At 47.6% G+C, this 26941-nt stretch overlaps 1 protein-coding gene across 9 annotated transcripts in view; it reads left to right on the top strand.

Moving 5' to 3' along the window:
* The window catches only part of ros1 (c-ros oncogene 1, receptor tyrosine kinase), a 335442-nt gene that overhangs the window by 28727 nt on the left and 279774 nt on the right, over positions 1–26941 (top strand). For 6 of the 9 annotated variants that reach the window (XR_005461254.1, XM_038801718.1, XM_038801717.1 and 3 more), the window contains exons 4-9: positions 401–427; positions 11188–11248; positions 14516–14664; positions 17536–17674; positions 20755–20962; positions 21502–21578. Coding sequence is in view for 8 of the 9 variants with exons in the window: in XM_038801718.1 (XP_038657646.1) it covers positions 401–427; positions 11188–11248; positions 14516–14664; positions 17536–17674; positions 20755–20962; positions 21502–21578 (661 nt within the window). In the remaining variant the exon portion in view is untranslated. The remainder of the gene's footprint in view (positions 1–400; positions 428–11187; positions 11249–14515; positions 14665–17535; positions 17675–20754; positions 20963–21501; positions 21579–26941) is intronic. The other 3 variants (XM_038801720.1, XM_038801719.1, XM_038801721.1) reach the window with 3 other exon arrangements.

The following is a 26941-nucleotide window of genomic DNA, read 5'->3' as shown; positions in this document are numbered from 1 at the left end:
ATGTTGAATGTGTTTATTGAACAGCTTCTTTTTGTAAAGCATATTTATATATACTTTAAAAAACTGGCTTTCATAGAGTTTAGATGCGGTCAAACATGCATGGATCTTCTCAGGCATTCTCAGTCCCAAGGCCACCTTTCTTTTTTCATCAAAATTGAAGAGTGATTACAGTTTGGAAGATATATTCAAATAGCTTTGCGTGAACAGTTGGTCCATTCGGTTATGTATTAAGGTAGAATAGGTGTTTTGGTTCATGTTTACAGTGGCATGGTCCAATAAGGCAAGACACAGAACATCACTGGAATTCAATTACACATTTTTGTTCTTTTATCATTAGGTTCTTGCAGGCTGTCAGTAACTAACTGATGTGAAAATATAAATTCCTTTCCTTATTTTCCAGGATTCAATATTCAATCAAACATGTGAGGTAAGCACCGTCAAACATTTCCCTATTATACTGCAGTTTGTATAATGCATTACTAATGAAGAAAGAACAGTTTATTCAAACTTGACCGGCACAGTTTGCCTCTCTCCTGTCAGTTTGTAATTGTCAATATCCAAAGTGCACAATGAGAGAGCGCTAAAATCAGCCCAACCTTTACGTGACTTTTATTTCTGCAGCTTACAAGCTCCTACACAGCTTCCATAATCTGTAAGAATTCATCTGTTGCTATTATGAGTTTCGGAAACCTTAGTATGTAAATCCTTCACGTGAAATAAATTTGGATTGCAGTACATTGCCCCTTTTGTCCAATTTTCTACACAGGCACCCTCCAGTATCTCACTCAAGAAGTGTCTCTAGTCATTATAGCTAACCCCAGTGGAGATATCCCCTAATGTTCACATCTACAAATTTTCTTTTTTTTTTTTTTTAAATAATTTTTATTGAAAGAGTTTTTCCATACAAACATTTACCCCTACTAATTTCATCTACAAATTTTCTATCATGAAATAACTTTAAATGATCACGGATGGGAACATGGTTGACTTCCCGCTTACCTCCCTAGTGTAGTGCCTCACTTGTTGTCTGGTCAAATCCAACAAAAGGCCAATAATCAAAGCTGGGACAACTCATCTGTATTGTTTAGAACAGCTTCTTCTGCCAATGTCCATGGCAGGAAGTTTAGGTAAGGTGAAACCATTTAACAGTGGTCACCATCTGTTTCACAACCTTTTGTGAAGGTTTATGTGAATAACATTGAGGCCAAAGGTGCGCACTGTTAAAATTAAATTTTGCAAATGTGGAGTTCTAATTCCTTCAGAAGTTAATTAGGATTGGAGATTTAAAAACTTTCCCCATTTCTTTTTCTATTTCTTTTATTTCTCTATCATAATCACAACCACCTTTCCCAATCTTTATTCCTCTTTCTGTGCATGATTTAAATCTAATTTGTATTTTCTGCTTTATAAATCCTGGTTTAGACTCTGCCTGCCTGTGAGAATATTTTCAATCTGATTACTTCCCTTGCTCTCTTACACACCACAGAAACTTTGCTCGATCAGATATTGGAGTAGAGGAAGTTTCTTTAAAAGCACAAAAGGGTTTTGCAGGCAGTGGTCAAGTGGTGAATGGCAAACACCATTCCTTTGCCTCTGACTGCAAAATGCCAGCCATTATCTTCTGCAATGCTGATTATGTTCTTCAAATAGTTTTTCTTTAAAAAGTTGAATAGCTTTACTCTGCTCGTAATTATTCTGTTTAAAATCAGTTGAAATACATTTTTATAAATTGGCAGAGCTTACATGGAGATTTAATTTGAGGTTAGGCGCACGATTGAAAAATCTCATTGCACCCGACTTGGAATCGGGATGCAATGGTTGAATGCTGGGAGAGGCCAAAATCTGCCGTTGCGCCGAGCGAGAAACCTCGCGAGAGTTAATGGACTCTCAAAGTCCGCCGCGATCCGGATCTCTCCCTCGCTGGTCGAGATCCAGAAATGCATATTTAAATGAGTTATTAGGCCCATCTAAATATGCATTCACCGGCTTCACCCAGCGCCCGGGATTCAGTTGTGATGCCTGTGAGGTTTCAACCAGGCACCATTCAGCACTGGTTCATAGTAATGTGAACCGGGTGTGATGACACCTTGGGGGGGGGGGGGGTCTCGCAGGCACTCCGGCACTCTCCCTGGCAGCCAGACACCCTGGGTTCGAGGGCCCGAGACAAAGTTGAGAGTTTGGGAGGTCCTGAAAGCTGGCGAGGTGGCCATTGCTGAAAGGGGGGGGGGTGGTGAGATTGGGGCAGCCTTCCGAAACGGTGCCCCGATCTGCCAGGAGCCGGTCCTGAGCTCGTCACTACAGCATGGCTGCCTAAGTGTGGCCTCAACGGGGGGAAACATCCCGATGCCAAAGTAAACGGCAAAGTGCCATTGAATAGCGGGTTATTTTTGGCACTGCAGCCATCGAGAAACACCCCGTCAAATGCGCTTGAAACAGCACCGTAACGTCTTTCTGTTGAATCGCGCCTTAGATGATCATTTGGGATCATCTTGGGAAATGTAAAGTGAGATTATGTACATTGAAGAAAAGTTGGGAAGGGTTTGGAAATGTGGTGAATCAATTGGGTTCATATGAAAGTTCCTGAACACATTCATTTTGGAAGGAGAATAGCTTTTGACTGATTCAGTGGCTGCTTAAAAATCCTACTTTGCCTAATTCAGCATTGATCCCACACAGCAATTTCTTCAGTTCATTCTGCCCATTCTGATTCACTGTACCAATGGACATGGATTAGTGGTGAAGTCTGAATTCACTCATGACAGCAACTTCACTAATTTAACTGTTGTGTGCTCCAGGGATCCAGCAAGTGAGTGAAGGAAATGTGCGATGTAACATAATTACAGGACAAGAAACAACCCCCAGGATATTTGCGTTCCTTCATGTTCTCCATACATCTCAATATGTTGGCAGCCAATGAAACAAATGGGCAACACCTCATGAGAAGGCCGCGCTTCCTCAGTATTGCAGAGACGTGTCAGCCTAATTTATGTGTTCAAATTTCTGGTCTCAGCTTGAACCCATAACCTTCTGACTCCGAGCTGAACATATTTCCATTGTGTTAGCATAATGGAAGTAGCTATCCCTTTAAATCCCACCTTTTGTTCCTGTTTTCAGAAAGAAAACCTGCGGCTGTTCTCCAAGTGTCATTACTTAGGGATTGAATTAGAAAGATGCAACTAGGGCACACCCAATCCAGTCAACCTTCACTAATAATTGAAACTGGTGTCACAAGCTTGGGAGCAGTCAACATGTAAGCTGGGCATCATTGGCTGGGCCAGCATTTAACGCCCATATCTAAATTCCCTTGAGAAGGTGGTGGTGATGCAACGGACTAGTCAATCAACACCCCGATATTATCGCTGTCACAAAATTATACTGTCAGCCAGTTTCAGATTCCTGAAACACAGAATTCCTACAGTGCAGGAGGAGGCCCATCGGCCCATCATGTCTGCACTGACCCTCCGTAGGCCCACTCCCCTGCACTAACCCCATAACTCCCCGCATTGATCATAGCCAATTCACCTAAACTGCACATCTTTGGACACTAAGGGGCAATTTAACACGGCCAATCCACCGAACCTGCACACCTTTGGACTGTGGGAGGAAACCGGAGCATGTGGAAGAAACCCACGCAGACACTGGGAGAACGTGAAAACTCCACACAGACAGTGACCCAACGCCAGAATTGAACCCGGGTCCCTGGTGCTGAGGCAGTAGTGCTAACCACTGTGCCACCATGTTACCTCCATCAACATATCTATTTATATCCTTTCCCAAGAAGAGGGCAGATGTACCAAAGGAGGAAATGGGTGGCCTTAGAAATGATGTGTTCAGAAGCTGATCTTGCAGTCAAATATTACACCAATTTTGTGAACGGTGTGGTTTTGTCTCGGACTGCTGGCAGGAGGGAGGGGTATTTGGAGTGGAGACCAAAATCAGTGGCTTTCAGTCTTTCTAATATTTATTTGGAGGAAATTTCAGCTTGTCTGGTACCAGATTCAGATAAGCGGTCTGTTGTACCTTCTGAACCACAATGTGACTTTAACCCGTGTACGATGGACAAATGACCACAAGTTTGTTTGATAGAATAAAACACTTTGTTTCACACAGCATGCGCCTAGAACGCTAAACTAATACACAAGAAAAACCTTAACTTAACTTCCAGGTGACTGGCAAGTGCAGAACAGATATAGCCTAATCTGAGATCTGTTGTCTGGCAGTTCTGCATGTATGTTGCTGGTCATCTGTGTCCTTGATGTGCCATCAGTCAACACAAGACGAGTCGCAAATGAAACTGAGGTTTTAATAAGCTAAACAGAAAGCCTCCTGGCCTCTGATCCCAAACTGGGACAGGGCCGGAGGTCGGCCACCTTTATACCGGGCCCGAGGGGAGGCGGAGCCATCAGGCAGTGGTTTACCACAATACATATAATATACTAACAGTGGTTCCACATTCAACCCCTGTTAAAAAAGAGTCCAGCGGGGATGAAGTGGGCTTAAAGGTCGAGTCTGTCGGGGGCTTTGACCTTCCGCTGTGATCGTCTCAGTCCCGGCTGTGGTGTGTGTGTTGGTGTTGAGACCTGCGCGTCCGAGAGCGTGTTGTCCTTTTCTTCACCCAGTAGTTGAGTCGGCGAAGGGGGGGGGGAGGTGGTGTGTGGGCGGGGGTGGTGGTGATGGTCACCGGTGGGCCTGGGGACGCCAGACCTTGAAGTAGCCGAGTAGTGGTGGAGGGAGACGGTGTAGGGTCGGGGGTGGTGGTGATGGTCACTGGGGAACCTGCAGGTGCCAAATCCCAGAGGGCGACTGTGTCCTGCCACCCGTCATGATGTGCCACTTAGGCATATTGTGGGTTGGAATGGAGGAGCAGGACCTTCTCGACGAGGCGATCCGATTTATGACTCCTCGCATGCTTCCGGAGGAGGACGGGCCCTGGGCCTGTCAGCCAGGTCGGGAGTGAGACCTGGAGGTGAACTTCCTGGGGAAGGCAAACATACGTTCGTGAGCGGTCTCACTGGTGGCCGTGCACAGGAGCGACCGGATGGAGTGGAGCGCATCGGGAAGGACCTCCTGCCAGCGGGGGACTGGGAGACTTCTAGACCGTAGGGCCAGAAGGACGGCCTTCCAGACCGTCGTGTTCTCCCTCTCCACCTGTCCGTTGCCCTGCGGCTTGTAGCTGGTCGTCCTGCTTGAGGCGATGCCCTTGCTAAGCAGGAACTGATGCAAGTCGTCGCTCATGAAGGAGGAACCCCGATCGCTATGGATGTAGGTGGGGAAACCGAACAAAGTGAAGAGACTGTGCAGGGACTTGACGGGGCAGAGGTCAAGGCAGGGCACGGGATGGCAAAGGGGAATCATGAGTACTCATCAACAACCCTCCGCCTCCCCTCGGGCCCAGTATAAAGGTGGCTGACCTCTGGCCCTGTCCCATTTCGGGATCAGAGGCCAGGAGGCTTTCTGTTTAGCTTATTAAAGTCTCAGTTTTGTTCACTACTCGTCTTGTGTTGATTGATAGAACATAGAACAGTACAGCACAGAACAGGCCCTTCGGCCCTCGATGTTGTGCCGAGCAATGATCACCCTACTTAAACCCACGTAACCCGTATCCCAACAATCCCCCCATTAACCTTACACTACGGGCAATTTAGAACAGCCAATCCACCTAACCCGCACATCTTTGGACTGTGGGAGGAAACCGGAGCACCCGGAGGAAACCCACGCACAAACGGGGAGGACGTGCAGACTCCACACAGACAGTGACCCAGCCGGGAATCGAACCTGGGACCCTGGAGCTGTGAAGCATTGATGCTAACCACCATGCTACCGTGAGGGTCAGTGGAGGAGAGGGGCCCTTTGAAGTCGACGCTGAGGCGCTCAAAGGGGCGGGAGGCCTTTACCAGGTGTGTTCTGCCGGTCTGATAGAAGTGCGGTTTGCACTCTGCGCAGACCTGGCAGTCTCTGGTCATGGTCCTGACCTACTTGATGGAGTAAGGCAGTTTGTGAGCCTTGATAAAATGAAAAAAACGGGTGACCCTTGGGTGACAAAAGTCATTGTGGAGGGTCTGGTCTACTTGTGCGCTGGCACATGAACAGCGGGATAGGGCATCTGGAGGCTCAGTGAATGTCCCAGGTCGGTACAAGATCTCATAGTTGTCGGTGGAGAGTTCGATCCTTCACCTCAGAATCTTGTCGTTCTTGATTTTACCCCGCTGTGTATTGTTAAACTTGGAGGCAACCGGCGTTGGTCAGTGAGGAGAGTGAATCACCTGCCGGCCAGATAATGCCTCCAATGTTGCACAGCTTCTACAATGGCTTGGGCTTCCTTGTCGACGGAGGACTATTGAATTTCAGAGGCATGGAGGGTAAGGGAGAAGAAAGCCACGGGCCTGCCCGCCTGGTTGAGGGTAGCGGCCAGGGTAAAGTCAGACGCATCGCTCTCCACCTGGGACGGAATGGACTCGCCCACAGCGTGCATCGCGGCTTTGGCAATATCTGCCTTGATGAGGTTGAAGGCCAGACAGGCCTCAGCCATCAGGGGAAAAACGGTAGATTTAATGAGTGGGCAGGCCATGTCCACATAATTGGTGACCCACTGTACATAATAAGAGAAGAACCCCAGGCATCTCTTCAGGGCCTTGGGGCAGTGGGGGAGGGGAATTTCCAGGAGGGGGCGCATGCGGTCGGGGTCGGGTCCTAGGACTCCGTTTTCCACAACGTAACCAAGGATGGTGAGGTGGGTTGTGCGGAAAACTCATTTCTCCTTATTGTATGTGAGATTAAGGAGCTTGGCGGTGTTGAGGAATTTTTGCAGGTTGGCGTCATGGTTCTGCTGGTCATGGCCGCAGATATTGACATTGTCTAGGTACGGGAACGTGACCTGCAGCCTGTACTGGTCAACCATTCGATCCATCTCCCGTTGGAAGACCGAGACCCCATTGGTGACGCCGAAGGGGACCCTGAGGAAGTGGTAGAGGCGGCCATCTGCCTTGAAGGCAGTGTATTGGCGGTCCTCCGAGTGGATAGGGAGCTGGTGGTATGCGGACTTCAAGTCGACTATGGAGAAGACTTGATACTGCGCAATCTGATTGACAATGTCAGATATGCGGGGTTGGGGTACACATCGAGCTGCGTGTACTGGTTGATCGTCTGACTGTAGTCAATGACCATCTGGTGCTTCTCTCTGGTCTTGACCTCCACCACCTGGGCTCTCCAGGTACTGGTACTAGCCTCAATGATCCCCTCTCGTAGGTGTCAGTGGACCTCCAACCTGATAAAGGCCCTGTCCCGGACACTGTATCGTCTGCTCCTAGTGGCGACGGGTTTACAGTCCGGGGTGAGGTTAGCGAAGAGCGAGGGTGGGGCGACCTTAAGAGGCTTAAGAACCTTAAGAGGCTACAGAAGGTGGGGGGGGGGGGGGGGGGGGGGCAGGGGTCCACCGAACTTTAAGGTAAGGCTTTGGAGGTGGCACTGGAAGTCGAGGCCCAGTAATAGGGCCGCGCAGAGATGGGGGAGGACGTAGAGCTTAAAGTTAGTGTACTCTACGCCTTGTACTGAAAGGGTTGTGACACAGTACCCCCGGATTGCTACGGAATGCGATCCGGAAGCCAGGGAGATTTTCTGGGTCGCGGGTAAAATTGGGAGGGAGCAGTGCCTTACCGTATCTGGGTGGATAAAGCAGTCTGTGCACCCGGAGTCGAAGAGGCAGGCCGTCTCGTGCCCGTTGATCTGGACGGTCATCGTGGATCTCGTGTGTTGATGGGGTCGAGACTGGTCAAGTATGATGGAGGCAAGCTTCGGAAGGTGGTGGGTGGGCCGTTCGGAGGTAACGGTGGCCAGCGTTAGACCGGGTGAGCAGGGGTCCCGGGAGGTGGCGGAGCGGTTCCAAGATGGCGGCCCCTATGGGCTGGGCGTAGCGGGTGGCATCAGAGGTGGTGTCAGAGATTGCGGCCCCCATGGGTCGTGTGTGGCGGGTGGAGTACAAGATAGCGGCGAAGATGGCGGTCCCCATGGGTCGCATATGGTGGGTGGCAGCGAAGATAGCGGCGAAGATGGCGGCCCCCACGGATCGCACATGGCGGGTGGCAGCAAAAATGGCGGCGCCCACGAGTCGCACATGGCGGGTGGCGTGACAGATGGGGGAGGTCCCAACAAGCATCAGGCAGCGCTGCTAGGCCTAGGCGCTTTAGGGACCGGTCAGGCCTGGCAGACTTTGGCGAAGTGACCCTTCCTCCCGCACCCGTTGCAAGTCGCGTTCCATGCAGGGCAGCGTTGTCTGGGGTGCTTACCCTGGCCGCAAAAGTAGCATTTGGGGCTTCCGCCGTTGGCGGGCTGCTGCGCGGCACAGACTTGCACTGCACTCGAGTCGGGTGATGGCGGCACCCACGACGTCCACGAGGGTGCCGTGTAGTCTGAGGTGTCGACCTCCATGTTCTGGAAAGCCACTTCCAGGGAGTTTGAGAGCTGCACTGTCTCTAGTAGGCCGAGCGTACCCCCTTCTAGCCATCGCTGGTGGATGTAGTTGGACTTAATACCCGTGACATAGGCGTCCTTGATCAGCAGCTCCGTGTGTTGGGCAGCCGATACCGCCTGGCAAGCACAGTTCCGGCTGAGTATCCGCAAAGCACGCAGGAACTCGGCTTGTGATTCTCCGGGACATTGTTGCCTCGTGGCAAGGAGGTGCCTAGCGTACACCTCGTTTACTGTCTTCACGTACTGTCACTTCAGCAGCATTATCACCTCCGAATACGAGGGGGCGTCTCTGATGAGAAGGAAAACTTGCGGGCTCACCCGTGCGTTGAGTATTTGCTGCTTTTGGAGGTCGGTGATGTCTTCGGTGGAGGATCCGAGGTAAGCTTTGAAGCAGCTTAGCCAGTGCTCGAATGTCGCAGTGGCATCGGCTGCTTGTGGATCCAGTTCCAGGCGGTCAGGCTTGAGTGATGAATTCATCTTAAAAGCTTAGCTTAGCTTATTAAATTGATGTGCCATAAGTCAACACAAGATCAGTAGTGAACGAAACTGAGGGTTTAATAAGCTAAACTGAAAGCCTCCTGGCCTCTGATCCCAAACTGGGACAGGGCCGGAGGTCGGCCACCTTTATACCGGGCCCGAGGGGAGGCGGAGCCATCAGGCAGTGGTTTACCGCATTACATGTAGTACAGTAGCAGGTTACCACAATACATAAAATATACTAACAGTGGTTTACGACAGTCCTCGGCTCTGGTCCCTCTGGCGATGGCGTGGGTAGTCTTCCTCTTGGCTGGTGAAGGGGGTCACCATTGTTATTGGCTGTCGAAAGCTGCAATTGAGAGAGCGAGTGGTGGGCTGCGCAGCATCTTTTATCCTTGGAAAGTTTTGTGCGGTTTTGGAAGGTCCCAATAGATGGCCAATCCATCGATCAGGGCTTGGTCACACTGATCGATCCTAACCAATTAAGAGTTGCCACCTTGATGATGGGGCAGGTTCCGGTCAGCCATGGCCGTTAGTGCCCGAGGCACGTAGGCCTTCCCAAATAAGGAAATCGGACGCCACCAAGTCTGCCACTTATTGTCAGTTACTACCTGAAGCCCATTGTCCAGGATGGCCTTTCAACTACCTTTTTCATGTGTTACTTTTTGCAGAAGTCTGGGCTGCAGCTTTTGTATATCTGCAAGCTGCAGCTTGTCTGTGTTTGACTTTGACTATTTTTCTCAGTGATATTTGCTGGCGGCCATTTTAGGTGGCCATAGGTCCGATAATTCTGCATCAGTGCAGGAATAGGGAGAGAAGTGGTGGTGAGTTGGAGCTGTGTGTCGTCAGCATATATATGCTTTCTTATGATGTTACTGAGGGGCACACACATATGAGAAATAGGAGGGCGCCAAGGATAGATTATTGGGTGACATTCAAGTGCATCTGTGGGAGAGAAGCCATTGCAACCTATCTTTGGCTACGATTAGTTAGGTAAGAACAGAACCAGGTGAGAGCAGTCCTATCCAGCTAGACATTAGTTGAGAAGTGTTGAAGTAGGATGCACCATGTAAGAGAAGGACCAGGAGGGATAGTTCATCTTTGTCACAGAGACATAGAATGTTATTTGTGACTTTGACAAGAGCTGGAGGGATTGAACTAGACTGGAGGGATTGAAACATGGAGATCTGGGCAGATTTTGGAAGCAATAACACTTTCAAGGACTTTGAACAGGAAATGGAGATTGGCAGTAGCTTTCAAGGATAGAAGGATTAAAGGTTCGCTTTTGAGGAGGAGTGATGTGGCAGATTTAAAGCACAGTAAGAAGTCTTGCAACATCAGGTTAAAGTCCAACAGGTTTGTTTGGAGTCACTAGCTTTTGGAGCGCAGCTCCTTCATCAGCTCCTCTCGCCCCGCTGCTGCCCCTCTCGCCCCGCTGCTGCCCCTCTCGCTCTGCTGCTGCCCCTCTCGCCCCGCTGCTGCTGGTAGGAAATAGCATTTACAAATGAATTCACTGATCCTGTACACTTGTGTGAGGTCAGTGAACCTCTTTGCAACTCCCTGAGGCTTGACTTCTGGCACTGATGTCAATCTGCTCCCACTGCCTTTTTGAGTATGTGTCTGGTGGGCCACTCATTGATAAAAGACACTTCACCACCACCACAAAGACCTCCAATGAAACCTTCAAAGGTCTCGATGCCCATTCTCTCTCTCTTTCTCAGGGCAGATTCTCTTACAACCATGACTGTCTACACCTGTACCAGCCACAATGCACCTCCCCTTTAACAGGTACCTTAGACGTGCCCACCTCTCACAATATTGGCCCTTGCTATTATGCCCAGCTAATGAACAACAAGGCAGCTCCTGGCTGAACACAGCATTCATAAAGGAAACTGGCTGCCTCCTTAAGTTGGCATTCTGCCTGCATTGCAATCAATGGGTCTGGGTTAATAAGGCATTTGGGATGCTTTCCAATTTAGCGCCTTAAACCTGGTGTTTAGCAAAGAGTTCACTCCCTCTAGTTATCATTGCTGTTTGCAGAATGCATCATGTGAAAACTTGCTGCTGTATTATGCACAACAGTGGGTGTACTTCAAAAGAACTTCAATTCCTGTGAATCACTTTTGGGATGTCCTGACGTCATGTGAAGGCTGTGTAAATGCAATTTTTCTCTTTAATCAATTATTACTTATTTACTGAGTTTCATTGTTTGCATTACTGTAATCCTCAATTTTTTTTTTACAGGTACAGATCTGCCAATTTGGCTGTAAGGAAGTTGAGGAATCTTATGGTTTTCACACAACAGGTGAAGGTGAAATTTGTTTGACCTCTTGAAGCTTTCTAAAACTCATACTGAAAACTTGTATGTAACATGCATACACTTCAAACAAGTTTTTTTCCATATAGGCGAAGGATTTCTAGATTCACGTTTATAGAAATGTTTTTGGCATATTTTCACCCACTACCTATTTTAGCTCTTTAAAAAATCTTTTTGGAAAGGTAAATGGAGTTGGGATTAATTTTTTTTACCTCCCGATATGAGGGAGATCAGTGTCAGGAGTACATATTTTTCAATTTTGCATGGTTAGGGGTCTCTATGGTTGTTCACTTTAGGCATAAACAGAGCTGTTTCTCATTCCTTCTCCGCTCCTCTTGCAAAAAAAATTGTTAACAGGTGAATTGAGCAAGATTGTCTTCACTCTGAATTGCAGTTTGTTACGATCGTATCTAATGTTATAACTGGATGGAAAGATGCCAGAGTGGAAGCCTGGTTCAAAAGGCTTTTATTTTTTTAATATAAAACGTGGAGGAACAGAGAACCACCTGTCTCTAGAGAAGCAGTGAGGGCTGTCTTTATTTTCACTACTGTCTTCAACTGCAATCGAATTATCTAACTAAAACTCATAAACTTCTCTACTTTGCAAGGCCCCCCTTTTTCAACAACCACTGCTGATTTATTTATTCTTCTCCTCTAAACACAATAGAAACACAGTTGGAAATTAACCAACCCCCACATGTTAGAAACACCTTTTGTCCAGCATGAATGGAACTACAGGTTTTATCCTTCCAGGAACATAAATATTAAATAAATCACATTTCTAATGCTTATCACACAAAGCTAATTTCCTTAAACTATTTGTGTTTATAAACATTCTTGTTATGATTTACAGCTTCTGACCACTTCAAAGTATCTTCCTCTCTTTTAACTGTAGCAAGCACTTAGCATTGTTGAAGTGGACAGCAGCTATCAAATCGTAACAAGAATGTCTTAGATGCATTCAAGTATGATGGGAAAGATAAGCACACCTGCTGGCAGCTGTGTCAAAACCATTAAGCTGTCAATCAAAGGCAAGTTAAAGTGAAAGTTAATGAATGCTTAGCCCTTCAAAGGATCCCAGGGGATTTCAAGCCCTTTCAAGTGCCCAGGGCTTTCTAGAAGGGCTTTGCCACTTCAAAAAGCAGCAGTTTCAAAAGCATGGGGGTGAGGGATCTGATGTGATGAAAGGGAAAGTGCTGTTGGCTTGATTCTTCTGATCAGTTGTCAGGCAGAGCAGTTCAGAGTGAGGAGGCCACATCAGAGTTTAAACAGGTCATAACAGGATGAAGATCTTGGAACAAGAGGCTGCCTGCGATCACCATGCCAAGAGTGATCGCCAGGTTGCCCAGGACTGGAAGGTGCAATCAAGACATGGAACCCCCATCCCGGGACTGGTTCCAGGGGTCAAGCACTTACCTATAACCTGAGCCCAGCCAACATGCAGGACCTTTGGGGAAGCCCCCTTCTGCAGCCTGCCAGTGGCAGAGGGGCACATGAGCAATGGGCAAAAACCCTTGGCCCCCCCTCACGGCCCATCCCGCCAGGCTAGGGAGTCCCTACCAGGGGCTCAATGCCATGGTGCCAGGAGGTAATGCACTTTTGGCAATGCTGGAAGTGGGGACTGAATTGGGGGCTGCAGGGGAGACCTGGGATGGGGTCTGAAGGGGGGTCCTGAGGGGATTGTGGTGGGGGGGTTCAGATGACTCTCATGCATATGTGGTGTGGGGGGGGGGGGGTTAACTGGTTATTCCTGTGGTTTGGGGTGAGGAGGAGGTCCCTCATAGATTAGAGGTTGGGAGTGATCACCTTGTCAGGGGGGGGGGGGGGGGGGGGGTCACCATTTGCACTTTGGGGTGGGGGGGGGTGTGTCCCTGGATGTTGGGAATTTTCACACCCCCCCTTCTCATTTTAAATTGCCCTCCATTTATTGGCAATTATGGTTAATGTGACATTGATTAACCTTCATCACTGTCTGATTATTCAGTCCATTAACGTTTGACAGTATGTTTTTAATAGTTTTCTACATGAATCCAGTAAAAGAAAAGAAAAAAAACAATCAATAATGGATTAGTGGTTCACTATATTCTTGAATATAGTGTATAAAAATAAAGAACAATTCACTCAATGAGAATTGGATTAGAGCAAATAAACTCCTTGGGCGGGATACTCCATTGGCTGATGGCAAAATCGAAATGCGATTGGGCGGAGAATAGGTTCTGATGCCAAAATCGCAGCAGGCGCCGATTTGACGGCATATTGCAATTCTTCGGCACTTCGACAGCGGCGTCAGTGTGGTCCGGAACGCACGTACAGTAAACACTGTTTGCATTTCATTAGCGGGCACGACACTGTATTCTCCGGGGTGTCCACAATGCTCCGCTTCCGATGAGCTAGGTTCCTGACTGCGTGGTTCATTTGTGCTTTTAAAAGTGGTGAAACTGGCATCTTGGTTGCTGAGGGAGAGGGAGGGGGTACGGAAAGTGTCCAACAACCCCATAGTTTGCTGACAGTAGTGCCGTTGGCCGGAAGGCTTCTGCCAGGGCTGGGGGGAGTAACGGGGGTGACCTGGAGGTGGGTTGTGGGGTTGGGGTGGACGGGAATGGAACACCATTGCTGCAGTTGGCAAGGCAGCCATGCAGCTGCGCACGCCGCTAACAGCCCACTGTGATCTCAGGGCCATGGGTCATATAGGTATTGTCCCAAACCACCGCCCTGTGTGCCCTCTGGCCCCAGCTGACCTATCAGTGGGATGGACGCGCTCCAGCGCAACCAGTGCCATCCTGTTGGCTGGGATGAGTGTAATGCGTATATGCGGCTGCAGCTTGTCAGCCTCCTGAGTGTCAATCACAGACCGGGTGAATCCCACACCATTTCTCATTGAAATTGATTGTGTTCCATGCGGCGCAAGTGCCGACCCCTCAGTGGTCGCTGAATTGTTCCAGAAGCGGTGCCAGTTTTGCTGACGTAGAACTCTGTTAATCCTGCCCCAGGGTCAACACTTAGTTTCAGGAACGGAGATTTCAGCCCCTTATATTTCAGAGGTTTAGAAGAGGAAGAGAGTCTTTCTCATTACACTTGCTTCAAATCTATTGGCAAAGTAACTTTGTAAAAAGATTGCGTTCCAGTAAAGTGCCGCAGTCAATATTAACCCTGGTCATAGTAAATAAATGTTTTTCAGATTTACAGATAAGTGATCAATGAGTTTATAATTTCCTCATTCAATTACTACTACTGTCTTTTTTTGTATGTCAATAGAATCACTGAACGATCCTCATCCTCCTGTGGCAAGTGCAATACATAGTGCATCCATTCTGTTAAAATGGGAAGTAGCAAACTCACCAGCATTAAGATACATTATTCAGTGGAGATACAGCGAACTACCTGGGCAGTGGATTTTCACTGAAGTATGTATTCAGTATGTATTCAGTGATGGGCCGTAACAAATGCAATACCTCTGAGTGTGTTAAGCGATTGCTGTACAAATCAGAAAATAAAATTGAAAATAGCTGTGGTTTTCACAATCCCCGGAAGCAATTTAACATTGCCGATTGCAGAAAATTCATGTTGATTGGAGAGATTAAATTTGAATGTCCTTTTGAATTTTGGTGACAACATTTTCAGGCTTGCAGTTGAATCCTTTAAGTAAGCTTTGTATTGTGCCCTGGTTACCTCACCTCCTGTTCCCTGTGCAACAAATATTTAGCATTAACTACTGTGTGCAATATTGTTCCATTTAGTCAAACTGTGGATATGTTTTTGAAAGTGAATGCTGTTAACTATGCATTTAATGCAGTTTAAAAGTTTGGGAATATATTTCAATGGAGTTTATTCATTCAAGTTTCACAATTTGGGCGGAATTTTACCATTTTAAGACAAATTGCAGCGGCGAGTGGTGGGTGGCTCTGGTGGTGCCTCTCCCGCCGAACAGAATAGGAGGATCTCATGCCAGATTTTGTGCTTGGAACCTCATTAATTATTCATAAGTTCCGACTCTCCTGGAAAACCAGACCAGCACGCTCATGTCATACTCTCCAGCCCATCTATCTTCATCAGACCATGCAGGATGTCAGCAACCCAGAGGGAAAATGCTAACAGCCTCAAGAAGAAGTCTGTTTCCCCTCCCAATCCTTGCACAGCCTACCTTCCACGTTTCTCCACTTGCCTTGGTTAGGCCTTAACCTTTTCAGACCTGAAGTAAAAAACTCACCACTATTCTTCGAATTCCCCCTATACCAAAAAGGGTCAATAAGACATTCTAAATGGTGAACAGGGATTCTCGCTCCCTGACTCCTATGCAGACTTAGGTGGGTGCTATTTGGGTCAATCTATATTTTCAAGTTATCCTCCGGTATAACCCATATCTTCATAGAAGATTTCATCTACTTACCACTTAGTAGCATCGATTCTGGGTCCCGTGTTGCTAAGTAAGTAAAGTAGACTTTGTAATAACCACTGTTTCAGGTTAAAACTTTATTTTATTATTAATTTTTTTTCTTTTAAAAGATGCAACCACTGTCCTTACAGAAAAGTAAAACGATCTTGCTTCTGGATTTTCCTGGTTGATTGAAAAGACCTTCAGGCCTACCTTGACAATCTTTCTTTAACTTTTGGTCTTCCTCAGATGGATTCGCTGTTCTGCTCGGTTTCTGTGTTCTATCCTTCCCGTGACTGAGGGCAGCTATGAGAACTGACTCTGCTGGCTGTCCCTGATTTTAGGGTTTATAGTCTCCTTCCAGCAGTTATTAAGTTTACATGACATTATCGTAAAGTAAATTTATTTTACTCTTGATTGTTCAAGGTACCTTTAATCTGAATTATTTCTAACACAACTATGTGTTCATGTTGAGCATGACTTTAGCTCATCAAACTCTGATTACATTTTTTCCCTTGTGATATTCAAAAGTGCTTTGATCCTAGAGGCGTGTTACATCTAGTTCCTGTCACTTCTAAAGTTGCTTTATTACCAAATAGTGCCCGTAGATTGTTAGAACTCTGACTCCGATTTGGGGTTAACATGTGTTCTCGTCGACACATTGTCTCCAGCTTCCCATATTCAACTGGTGTCAGCAGGATTTCACACCTAAACAATTGGCACCCAATTCAACTGAAGATCCTGGCAATTCTCTTTTAGCTACTTACTAAAATAATTAACTTCAAAGAATGTGCGAAATGTTGTTTTTTTCATGTAACTAAAAGTTCAAACTGCCTTGACTTGAAAGACAGGCATCAGTTTTACAGCTTGAACAATCACAAGCTGTTTTCTTAATGCCTCTTTGATAAAGGCTATCTGCATTTCAAAACCTTCTTTTGCTGCTGCTGTTAACCCTTGGTGGGATTTTCCCCTACATTTTCTCATGTACCCTCAGGTCAGGTTTTGCCAGACTTCCATGTTTCAAATTACATATTTTCCTATTTTTACTTTACAGACCCCAGCCTCACCTCACACTCCAACTTGAAACTTTTATTGTGGCTCGCAACGCCTCGCGAGATTCAACGTGATCTTGTGAGACATTGTGATGTGAATTCCACCCACAATAGGCAGATCACATTTTAGCAAATCTGCATATTAGAGCGAGGCAGTAAGCCTCTCTCTAATGTGCAGATTCCTGAGGTACCCAAAGTCTTTGAGATTCAACCCCTTCCCCGCAGAGACCTTGGACAAGTGCCATTCAGCACTGGTCCCCACAAACGGGGACCAGATTGAATGGCACTCATGGGGGTCTCCAAGGGGATCAGAGGCCCCTAGCTGCAAGCTGTTTGGGCAGGATGGGCAACCTGGCAATGGAATGGGCACTGCCAGAGTGCCAGGCTGGCACTGCCAAGGTGCCAATCTGGAATTTTTTGCATGCATGCGATTGGGCCGGGTTTCCTGGCGTGGATGTTGTGGGTGTGTGGGACCGAGCTATACTGTGTTCGGGCTGGGAAGGAGATCGGGGATCGTTTTGGGGGCCTTGGAGATCGGGACTCCATTTAAAAATGGCATCCCGATCTGTCTCTACAGTGGGGAGTTCCGGCATGCGGTGCTCCCCATTGTACAAAACAGGGCATTGTGCATCTTTGGCTGCGAGCATCGGGAAACACACAGCTAAGTGCGCTCGCTAGGAGACTTTGTTCCCTTTTGAGAGAACCGCGCCCACAGTCTTTATGACTGTTCATTTTATCGAATTGTTCTTTTGCTTTTTTGCATTAAAGGGCAAATATGCTCAAAAATGATGCCAATAATGTTCTCGAAAACTTTGTAAAGTTGTTGTGTATGTGACCCACTGCTTGTCCAGGTTGTTGAAGATGCAACATATAATGTCACAAAATTGCACCCGTATACTGAGTACGTCTTTAGAGTGATCTGGATAATAACAGACAACCTATATAAATACTCACCTGAAAGCCGCTCGTACAGAACCAAGCCATATGGTGGTATGTTATTTTAAATAACTTATAGATATAAGTAAGATATAACTTTGGGTGGTTCCTAAGATGCACTGATTTTAAAATGTGGTTTTGTAAAATAATAGGAAAGGTGTTGAACCAAAAACCTTCAATTGTGTATTTGATTTTTCTTGGGCAGAAGATTCAATTGGAAGGACTAAAGTTTTGTTTCTTTAAGACTTGGATGAGCAAAGTTTATACTACTTTTAAACATATCCATATATAGAGTTTTGCTTAGACTGTATGAGAAACCATGACCGCCTATAGTCAGGCTGTTCCATAACCTCTGAGCTCTGGGGTGTTGTACCTGGCGTAGGGAGAGGGGAGGTAACCAAAGATGTCCTGGAGGACCCTCCCTCTACTTGGAAGTGCACATGTAAGGATTGCATGGCAATTGCCCGGAAGAGTTCAGACACAATCTCAGAGTAAGGGTTGATCATTGAATATTGGGATGAGAAGACATTTCTTCACTAAATAAGTTATAATTCTTTTGATTTCTCTACTCGAGACCTGTGATTGTTTGACTGAGTATATTCAAGCTAGAGGTTAGTAAATTTTGAATACTGAGGGTGTCGAGGGATATGACGATAGTGCAGGAAGGTTGAGTTGAGGTAGAAATTAAGCCATAAGACATAGGAGCAGAATTAGGCCATTCGGCCCATCGAGTCTGCTCCGCCATTCAGTCATGGCTGATATTTTTCTCATCCCCATAACCCTTGATCCCCTTATTGATCAAAAACCTATCTATCTCTGTCTTAAAGACACTCAGTGATTTGGCCTCCACAGCCTTCTGCGGCAAAGTGTTCCACAGATTCGCCACCTTCTGGCTGAAATTCCTCCTCATCTCTGTTTTAAAGGATCATCCCTTTAGTCTGAGATTATGTCCTCTGCTTCTAGTTTTTCCTACAAGTGGAAACATCCTCTCCACATCCACTCTATCCAGGACTCGCAGTATCCTGTAAGTTGCAAATAAGATCCCCGCCTCATCCTTCTAAACTCCAACGAGTACAGACCCAGACCCCTCAACCGTTACTCATATGACAAACTATTCATTCCAGGGATCATTCTCATGAACCTCCTCTGGACCCTTTCCAATGGCAGCACATTCTTTCTTAGATACGGAGTCCAAAGCTGCTCACAATACTCCAAATGGGGTCTGACCAGAGCCTTATATAGCCTCAGAAGTACATCCCTGGTCTTGCATTCTAGTTTTCTCGACATAAATGCTAACATTGCATTTGCCTTCCTAACTGCCGACTGAACCTGCACGTTAACCTAAAGAGAATCGTAAACAAGGACTCCCAAGTCCCTTTGTGCTTCTGATTTCCTAAGCATCTCCCCATTTAGAAAATAGTCTATGCCTCCATTTCTCCTTCCAAAGTGCATAACCTCACACTTTTCCACATTGTATTCCATCTGCCACTTCTTTGTCCACTCTCTGAGCCTGGTCTATGCCTTCATTTCTCCTTCCAAAGTGCATAACCTCACACTTTTCCATATTGTATTCCATCTGCCACTTCTTTGTCCACTCTCTGAGCCTGTCCAAATCCTACTGCAGCCAGCCTGCTTCCTCAATACTACCTGCCCCTCTACAAATCTTTGTATCATCTGCAAACTTAGCAACAGTGCCTTCAGTTCCTTCTTCCAGATCCAGATCATTAATGTATGTTGTGAAAAGTTGTGGTCCCAGCACTGACCTTTTTACCTTGCCACTTGTTGAATGTAAGGGCAGGCTTGAAGGGTCAAATTGTCTACTTCAGCTCCTGTTTCTTACATGAGGGTGTCTCAATCCATTCTAGCTGAACTCCAGTGGCTGTGTGCTGACAAATTGAGATGGGCACCTTTGGATTGAGTGCGATTTGATAAAGCTGCTTTATTGAGCTCCAGAATTTGTGTGCCGGGTTCATTGGCGAAGCCATCTTCTCACATTTTAAATTAGTTTTTCATAATATTGGGGGAAATAAACTTTTGAAGTAGTTGAGGTTTATTAAAAGTTATGGGGTGGTGGAAATGGGAGGATAAAGGCCTGCCTCAAAGTTGATTTTCAAAAGGAATAATTTTATTTATTTTAGGTGCCTGAAGAACAATTTTCAGCAGTTATTTCTTCTGTCATATTAAGCCTTGGAATATGTAATTCCACTCTCTTGAAACTTGAGGATCAGGGGCGGGATTCTCCGACCCCCCCGCCGGGGTGGCGTGAATCCCTCACCGGCGCCGGCTGCCGGGTTCTCCGCGGCGGTTTTTCGGCGGGGATGGGAATTGCGCCGTGCCAGTCGGGGGTCTTTGGCAGCGCCCCCCCCCCCCCCCCCCGGCGATTCTCTGGCCCGCGATGGGCTGAGTGGCCGCCCGTTTTCAGCGGGCCACGGCGATGTATGCTTCACCAGGTCCGTACCGGCGGGACTTGACTCTGCGGGCGGCCTGCGGAGTCCTCGGGTGGTGGTGGGGGGTGGGGGGGGATCTGGCCCCGGGGCCTGGCCCGCGAACGGGGCCCACCGATCCACGGGCAGGCCTGTGCTGTGGGGACACTCTTTCCCTCCGTGCCGGCTGGTGTAACGGTCCACCAATGGCAGCGCGGAGAGAAACACCCCTGCGCATGTGCTGGTATTACGCCGACACATGCTGCGCTCGCGCGCGTGCGCCAACCCCGCCGGAGCCGGCCTAGCCCTTGAAGGTGCGGAGGATTGAGCCCGGTACGATTCGGGCCGGTACGGCCCACCCCGCCGGTTGGCGGAGAATCCCGCCCCAGTTGTGGACTGCAGAAAGTAATGGGTGCAATTCTCTGACCTCCCCGGCGTGTTTCTCGGCGGCAGGAGGAGGCCTGCCGTTGGGCGGCGACGGGACCTTCTGGTCCGAACGCTGTCGATGGGATTTCCTGTTGAATCCACCCCACGTCACCTGGAAACCCGTGATGGGATACACTGTCGGCGAGACCAGAAGATCCCGCCGGTGCAAACAACCGGACGATCTCGGCCAATATTGCACCCTTGAACAAATTAATCTTGAATTGTCATATTATGGGAAAGAAAATATTTTTTACACTTTTATATTCTGTGTGTGTTTTCTTTTAGTCCCATCATCTGCACCTCTAATCATTAGGATTGAAAGTCCCAGTCCTACCTCTGTGGTTGCTGAGTGGAAACCACCCGTGTTTCTTAATGGACCATTAGTCGGTTACCATATTGAACTCCAAAGTGATACTGAACATATTCTCAGGGATGCAGATAAGGGACAACTGCATTATTCAATTTATCCTACTAAACCAGCAACAGCATACAGGTACTATGTATATACATAAATATGTGCGTGTCGGGCCTTAACAAATATATGGTGTAGGATATTTTAGTTGAAAATAATTTAGGTTCAGAACAAGTCCTGTCTTCGATAGTAATGTAACTTCTGGGTAGTTAACATATCAAAATACCCCCCAACATCACACTAAATCCTATTTTTTAAAATTAGTGAGACAATGTGGTGCAACGATGAAAATATATAGGAGACAGATTTTCAGAAATTCACTTTTAGTGGGCAGAATTCTCTGTACAACCCGCCATGCCCCCCCATTGGCCGACGGCAGGATCTTCAATGCACCTCTCACTGCTGGCTGGGAGGGCTGCACCATTGTCGGTAGCAGAGGATCCTGCCAGTGTTAACGGCTGGGAGGTTCCGCCCATTGTCTTCTATGAAATTGGAATTACTCAAACTGCACATTTTACAGGGAAATATAATTGCAACGACAACTTTATATTTAAATAATTTTCTCCACTATTCTGTTAATTGGCTGACTACAGTTTTTTTTTAATGTGACAAATATACAGGTTTTCCATAGCTGCAAGGAATACTGAAGGACTTGGGCCTGTAGCCATCATGAATGTTAACACACTGCCTCAACCAGGTAATTAACCGTTTAAATTTAACTTCAATTAATGGAGCCACTTTCTGGATTATAATTTTGTTTTCATGTTTATTGAAAGTATGTATCTATTTTCATCCTTCAATCGAGTATTTTTTTCCAGTCCTGAGGAAGAGTCATACAGACTCGAAACGTTAACTCTGTCCACAGATTTTAACAAACCTGCCGGATTTTCCCAGAATTTTCCCTTTTAATTATTTTCCATGGTATAGCCACTCTTTTCAAATGTGAATCCATACTCAGCCTACCCCACTTGAAGAGTATTGATGCACTGTTTTGTTTTCACAACAAAAAGGTGGGAGAGGGAAGGGGATGTCTATTGAAAGGCTTTAATAGGATAGATATTCCAACTGGTGATATCAGTACTGTGGGTAAGTCTTGGATGTTAGGTTGTAGTGTATTTGTGGTGGGTATCAGATAATGTTTTCTTTATACTATGTGGAGACCTGAAAGTCCCCAGACAGTTCAGCGAATGTTCACTCAACTGATTCACGGAATGAAGGAATAAACTTTTGAGGAAACCTTTGAGCCGGAGTTTAAAATGTGATCTGATTGAAACATATTTCAGATTCCAAGTGTTCCTGCTTGCGGAGAATCGGGATTGTGCCCCACTGGCGCTAGGAGCGTTGCCAGGGGAGGGGGTCGAGGAGGGGTATTCTCAAGGCTTCTCTATGCAAAAATATGTCCAGTGGTAAACATGCCGGTTTTCCTGCAGTTACTGGGGTCGGGCCGCCATTGTGACAGCGCCCCCAGCCCCCCAAAATGCAAATATTGACCCACTCCTGCTGACAAGGGAAACATCCCAACCCCTCATCAAGGAGGGGCATTCTGTCTCTCCCACCCACCCCTCCCAACCACTGGGATAACGTGACACTCACTCATTAACCCCCATCCATACCATGCACGCATGAGGGTGGCTCAACCACCCCACTCGACCCCCTCAGAGTCCCATTTAGCCCCCCCATCCAGACCCTCTCTCAGGCCCCAGGACCCTTGCATTACCAGCAGTACACTGCCCCATGAAACTGGCACGTTGCCAGTGACTCTCTAGCCTGACCTTTGTTCCGCAGAAAGCACTTAGCATTGCTGAAGCGGTCAGAAACTGTCAATAGCAAGAATGTTTACAAACAATGTGGTTAGGATCAATGGAGGGTACTTTAGATGCATTCAATCATGAAGGGAAAGATAAATAAACAAACCTCCTGGCAGCTGTGTTTAAAACATTAAGCTGTCAATCAAAGGCAAGTTAAAGGTTCAGCACTGTGAAGTTGAATGAATGCTCAGCACTTCAAAGGAACTCAGGGACTTCAAGCCTTTTCAAGTGTTGTGGACTTTCTACAAAGACTCTGATACTTCAAAAAGCAGCAGTTTGATAAGCAGAGGGCTGAGGGAGCAGATGTGAGGAAAGGGAAAGTGTTATTGGCTTGATTCTTCACTGAACTATCAGGTCTGCTCATCAGCTGTCAGGCAGAGCAGTTCAGGCTGAGAAGGCCACTACAGAGTTTAAACTGGTCAGTCAGACAAGGATGATGATTTTGAACACCATTCCAAGAGTGATCATCAGGTTGTCCAGGGCTGGAACGTGCAGTTCAGACACAGGACCCCCCATCCCAGGAGAAGGTCCCAGGGTCAACCCTTTACCCACAGGCTGAGCCCACCCAACCCCAAGGACCTTTGTGGGACCCATTCTCGGCAGCCTGGCAGTGGCAGAGGGGCACATGAGCAATGGGCTCAAATCCTTTGGGGTCCATCGAGCCAGGACTGCGCTTGGCAATACTGAAACCAAAGCCTGCCTAGGGGAGTTCCCGGACCATAGCTTGGGGGGGGGGGGGGGGAGGTGGCGGGGTTGGGGGGGGGGGGGATTCAGGCTTCCAGCCTGTTAATTATATCCTAATGAATGGAAATCAGTCATTTGCAAATTCCTGCTGCCGCAGTGTGGGAAGTCTGTTATGGCCAGCAGGGCGGGACTGAAGATTGGGGATGGGTCTGTCGCCTGGCACCGATCACGTTTTTGCCACGATTCTTTGCCCAATCGGGATTGCCAATCTTAGCTGCAGGGAATGTGGAAACTCAGTAATGTGATCCTGAGGGTACTTGACCTGGGCGGATGCTGAGAGGATGTTTCCCCAGGGCTCACTGTTTATAAAATAAGGGTCTCCCGTTTAAAACAGGGTCAGTGGGTGGCACATGGCCTAGTGGTTAACACCGCCGCCTATGGTGCTGAGGACCCGGGTTCGAATCCTGGCCCTGGGTCACTGTCCGTGTGGAGTTTGCACATTCTCCCCGTGTCTGTGTCGGTTTCACCCCCACAACCCAAAGATGTGTAGGTTAGGTGGATTGGCCATGCTAAATTGCCCCTTAATTGGAAAAAAATAATTGGGTCCTCTAAATATCAATCAGACTGCTTTGCTTCATTTTCCAAAATACAAGGGGTCTTTGCTAGACAGCGAGTTCCTGCCCCCTGCTTTTGTTCCATCACTGTCATTTGCCCTCTTCACCTGCACCATATTGGGTTTTTTTGATAAATTTAGGGAACCCAATTCGTTTTTCCAATTCTGGAGCAATTTTAGCATGTCCAATGCACCTAGCCTGCACATCTTTGGGTTGTGGGTGAGAGATTAATGTTGCAAACTGTGTTGGAGATAGCAATGCATTACACTAAAGTAACTGCTCTGTGTGGCCGTGTAGATGCATATGTGCTGATGAGAATGAAGGCAGAATATTAGACTTCTTGGTGGAGTCATGACATTTTGGGCTGGATTCTCCACCCTGTCGCGCCACATTTCTGCCTCGGCCCGTCGGCGGGATTCTCCGCTACGCCGGCTGGTCAATGGGGTTTCCCATTTGGAGGCAACCCCATGCCGTCGGGAAATCCCCAGGCGTCGGTAAAATGGAGCAAACCGCCGGCGGAGAATCCCTCCCTTTATCTTTTACTCTCAATACTGTTCAAGGTGGCCTCCCTGAAAGGCAACAAGAGCACGTAGTCCCTGAGCTCTCCTCTAGTGTGCATCTTCCCCATTGCATTGGGTGCTATCTTGTACCCAGTGACAAGGTAGCAAAACTTCTTAACATGTTTATTGAAGTTTCCCATGCACAATAATCAATGTGCCTTAGCTGCAGCTTAACCTACGTATCCTGAAGCAACCACATAACACGCTGTTAGGTTGTGTTACATTACGTGTAAGTAGTGATGTTAGTCGTAGCTCAGTGTTTGCACTTATGCCTCTGCTTCTGGAGGTATTGCATTTAAACTCAACTCCAGAGATGGAGGACGTGATCTACCCAAATGGGAACAGAGTTCTATAATGGGCGGGTTTAGCCGGATGTTTCCCTGCGCTTGGGAGTACCGAGAAACCCCACCCTCTCAAACAGGACATTGGGGTAGATTTGGGGCTTCAGTGGGGAACTCCCCGACGAGGCCACACTTAGTCCCATTTTCTGTACTGAAGAGCTCCGCTCGAGGGAACTCCTCAGTGCAGAAGGAGAACAGGACGCCATTTTTAAATGTGTGACCCCGAACTCCACCCCACCCAAGCCCGAACTCACCTATAAGGGGATCATCAGGCCCGCCTGCACCCCTCTTGAACCCGCCCAGGGTATCCCTGGGCCCGAGCACCGTCGCTTTAATATGCATTTGTGGAGTTACCCAAGGTGCGGGATCTAACTCCTGCACCTTGGAGATCCCGGTTAGTTCTGGTCTCCACCAATGTGGTCTCGGCAGACCGCGCCTGCCCTGATGGTGGAGGGGGGGGAGGGTTATTCCAGGTGATTGGGGACCCGCGGCTGATCGGGCTCTGGGCAGGGTGATACCCTGGTACCCCCAATCCCATCCGAGCACCCTGGCACCGGCAGACAAGTTGCCCGTGTGGCATTTTCTCTGCCCCAGGGACCGGGCCTGGGGTGGCTGCATTATGGGGTGGAATGCGGGGGGCATGTTGACTCTCTGATAGGTGAGTTGGGGTGCTGGGAGGGTCCGTGGTCGCCGGGGGGGGGGGGAATCTAAAGATTGGGACGCCATTTTTAAATGGCGCCCCGACCTCCTCCTGCACTGGCGAGCATAGCTCGTTAGAGTAGGAAATGGGACTACGTGCGGCTTCAGTGTGGCGCTCCTCTCTGAGGCCCCAAAATGAAGCAGAGTCCCATTCGATAGTGGGGTCGTTCTTGATGCTGCCACCACGGGAAACACCTGGCAAAACACGCTTGAGGGATTGTTTCATTTCTGTTAAATTGCACATGTAGAGTAGGCAATCAAGTGCCAAAAAGAGATGAAGAGAAATTTCTATACTTGAGTGGTTAGAATGTAGAACATGCTTCCTCAGCAAGAGTTTGAAACAACTAACTTTGATACTTTCAAAAGGAAACTGGTTGAGTACACGAAAGGAACAGTAACTATGCCAAAAGTCTGAGAGGAGGTGGATGGGATGAGTGAGCATATATCTGGAGTAAATAAATGCAAATGTCGCCGCAGTCCCAGAGGACCACAGGCTGCTCTTCCCTTTGAGAGCTGACTGGTGGTGATTTAACCACCACACAACAGGCGAGGGGCAAGGTTGGGAAGGCAGGGCCTTCATGAATAACCTCAGCCGGTATGGGAATTGAACCCACGCTGTTGGTGTTGGTCCGCGTCATGAACCAGCCATCTAGTCAACTGAGTTAGACACCAGCATACACGGTTTTGCCTCTATGTTCCAAATAATAGCAATGAAAGAGCTGTAAGGTTGATTGAGATTGTGGGATGTGTTAACAGTAGTTGTGTAACATGTGTGCTTCTGAACATAGAGTTAACCTTGGTAGCATTCTTAAGAATGTATTATTCCATTTTGTATTTGTCCCAAGTTTTGGTAATCATACTATTGAGCACTGTTACCAGCTCTTGCCTGATAATTGATACTGCCCTTCTCTGTAAGTGGCCTTGAATACAAAACTCCTTTCATGAAGTAACCTGTTCACTTTAGCCAGCTACCACTGGATCACTGGGATGTCTTCCAGGGAAGGTGGGGCCTGTACAAGAAGGTTTGCTAGTATGGTTCTGAGCATGGTACCAGGGACAGGCTGGCTAAGAGGAAGGATAGGCTGGGGGAGGTCGAACACAGTGGGACGGGAGGTCTGGAGTATGTCTGATTCAATGCACAGTGTAACAGGTAAGACAGATGAACTTAAAGCCTTGATTCATGTGAGGAACTTGGATGTGTTTGCTGTAATGGCGTCTTGAATAAAAAAGGGACAAACTGGCAGCTAAATATTCCAGGATATAGGTGTTTTAGGTGAGACAGGGAGGAAGGTAAAAGAGGTAAGGGAGTTGCAATGCTGGTTAAGGAACACATTACAGCTGTACAGAGAGAGGG

Source organism: Scyliorhinus canicula, chromosome 7 (genome assembly GCF_902713615.1).
Source record: "Scyliorhinus canicula chromosome 7, sScyCan1.1, whole genome shotgun sequence".
In the NCBI taxonomy this organism is placed as follows: domain Eukaryota; kingdom Metazoa; phylum Chordata; class Chondrichthyes; order Carcharhiniformes; family Scyliorhinidae; genus Scyliorhinus; species Scyliorhinus canicula.
This window is presented reverse-complemented; position numbering and strand designations above follow the sequence as displayed.